The following is a 2,148-nucleotide window of genomic DNA, read 5'->3' as shown; positions in this document are numbered from 1 at the left end:
GCGGCCGACATCATATCCGCGCCGGGTACCCCTTCTGCGTGGCTGTCGACGCCGTTTGCTTACAGGCTTCCGAGCGAGGTCAAGGCGGCCGGAGGGCGCTTGTACTAGGCGGCGCCGCCCCACGCTGGGGGGCTGCCGGCCAGCGTCACCCCACCAGCCAGCAGCTGCGGCGCCGCAGCCGCTCATGGGCGACGCAGCTGCCACTAGGGTAGTGACGGCACCGCGGCGCACCTCGCGCGTCGAGCGGGCCTGCGGCTTTTCCAGACTCCCCGACACCCGCGGCAGGCCACGGCCCTTCCGCGCAGCAGCAACGACTGTAGTAGAGTGGCGGTTAGAATGGGAGGGCCCGCCGCCTCCATCGCTACTTCTGGTGTCCACATCAGCCCGCGCCACCTGCTTATCTCGGTGACCTGCGGGTGTGCGCGCCCTCGAGCAGCCAGCCGAGCGGCCGCCCACGCGCACAGTCTTCCGAAGCCCCCCAACCACTCCAAGCGCCCTACTCAGCCATCCGCAAATGCATTCGTGCGGCCGCCCGCCTGCGGCGGCCACCCCATTTTTGACACTTCCGCCAGCAGCGGCGCGCTGCGCTTCCTTATGGGCTCAGTGAGGCATACCTTGAGCGTGGCCCTCTACACCTGTTGCTCCGTTTCAAGCCCTTCAGTCGCTTTTTCGGGGCCTTCTGGTTAAAAAAACTCTGCATCACCCCAGAGACTCAATCACCAAGCCTGCCTTCTTTTGGGGGCCCCGTCCCCCCCAGCGCAACGATCGGCCCGCCTGTCCCCTCGACTTCCGCAGGGTGCCTGGCACTGCTCTGCATGCTCCCTCTCCCCTGCTCTAAGAACCATGCTGCCTCTTTGTCACGCTTCAGGCGTGCCCGCATTTGGGGGGCCCGCGCGCAGGACAGGCCCCTCCCCAACACCTCCAAAGCGCGTAAGAGCCGCGTGCGCGGGCGCTTGCGGCGCTGCAAGCGGTCCCCGCGATGTAACACAAACCCTTCCTTTCATGGCCATCCCTCAGTCTCCCTTGGGCGCCTTTGTGCAGGGGGCGGTCACTAGTTACAAAGCCAGCAAAAGGTTGTCCAGATCGCTTTGATTGCAGCGACGCTGGCTCGTCAATTCGATTCCAAAGGACTCGCGGGCTACCCGGTGCCAGGTATGCTGCTGCGAGTGCCGCCGCCGCCAGCGCCGCCGCCAGCCGCCGTCCCCCTGACCTCTGCAGCCGCCGCCGCCCTCTCGTTGAGGCCGTCGATGACTGATGGGCTGAACTCGCGCGGCAGCTCGTCGCGCCAGAGGAGGGACGACGGGTCGTCCCACAGCTTGCGCAGCGCCGCCGCGTGCTGCCGCCCCACCACCGCGACGACCGGGCCGTCCGCCCCGCCCCCAATGCCGCTGTCGCCGCCGCCCGCGCCGGCCTCCGCCGGCGCCCTGCTGCTGCTGCCGCTGCTTTGGGGGGTGGCCCGGACGCGGCGCTCGGCGCCCTCCTCGCAAAACTCGCGCAGCTGCCACGCCATATGCAGCTCGCGGCGGGCAAAGTGCTCCCATTTGAGCGGCTGCGGAGAAGGGAATGGCGATTTCATTTGATGATTGGGTGGAGGTCTCACCGCGCAAGGGTGGACACTGGAGGGTGCACAGGCAGGCTTGCACCAAAGCAGCTGCGTACACGATGCCTGGGACGCGCAGCGATGTCGTCCTGGATGGAAAACCCCCGCAGGCAGGCGCGAGAACGCCGCAGCCCCCGAAACCAGCCCGCGCGCGCCGGCCCCTCCGGCCCACCTGCAGCCGCCTCAGCCGCGCGAGCACGCCGCGCGCATCCCTCGGCCCCACCGTCGCCGCGGCGCAGGACCGGGCAATTTTGAACGCCAGCAGCGCCGACGGCCCCAGGCCCCCAAACGCGCCCGCCAGCCGGGCGTCCCACTCCTGGAAGCTGGGCGGAAGCCGCGCCTGCAGCGTGTGGGAGTCGCGCAGCAGCTCGTAGGGCAACCTCTGCTGCAAGTTGCCGTCGCGGCGGCGGGCCTCAAAGTCGGCCACCATGGCCGCCACCCAGCGCTCCTGCAGCGCCAGCGGCGCGTCCAGGCGCCGCACGGACGCGCCGCCGCGCGCCGCGAGCTGCGCGGCGGCCACATGCTCCATGCCTGGGCCCGTTGGGGGG

The 2,148-nt window shown here is 69.6% G+C and overlaps 1 protein-coding gene across 1 annotated transcript; it reads right to left on the bottom strand.

Annotated features, from left to right (window-relative positions):
- Positions 1 to 1,138: 1,138 nt before the first annotated feature.
- On the bottom strand, positions 1,139 to 2,129 carry MNEG_7913 (hypothetical protein; the record flags this gene model as incomplete). Its single annotated transcript, XM_014043612.1, has 2 exons — positions 1,139 to 1,549; positions 1,824 to 2,129. 2 exons carry the CDS (start codon positions 2,127 to 2,129, stop codon positions 1,139 to 1,141), a joined length of 717 nt encoding a protein of 238 aa, XP_013899066.1.
- Positions 2,130 to 2,148: the final 19 nt, after the last annotated feature.

This window comes from Monoraphidium neglectum, assembly GCF_000611645.1.
Source record: "Monoraphidium neglectum strain SAG 48.87 unplaced genomic scaffold scaffold01448, whole genome shotgun sequence".
NCBI lineage: Eukaryota > Viridiplantae > Chlorophyta > Chlorophyceae > Sphaeropleales > Selenastraceae > Monoraphidium > Monoraphidium neglectum.
The sequence above is the reverse complement of the archived record's forward strand: the minus strand, read 5'-3'. Positions and strand labels throughout refer to the sequence as shown.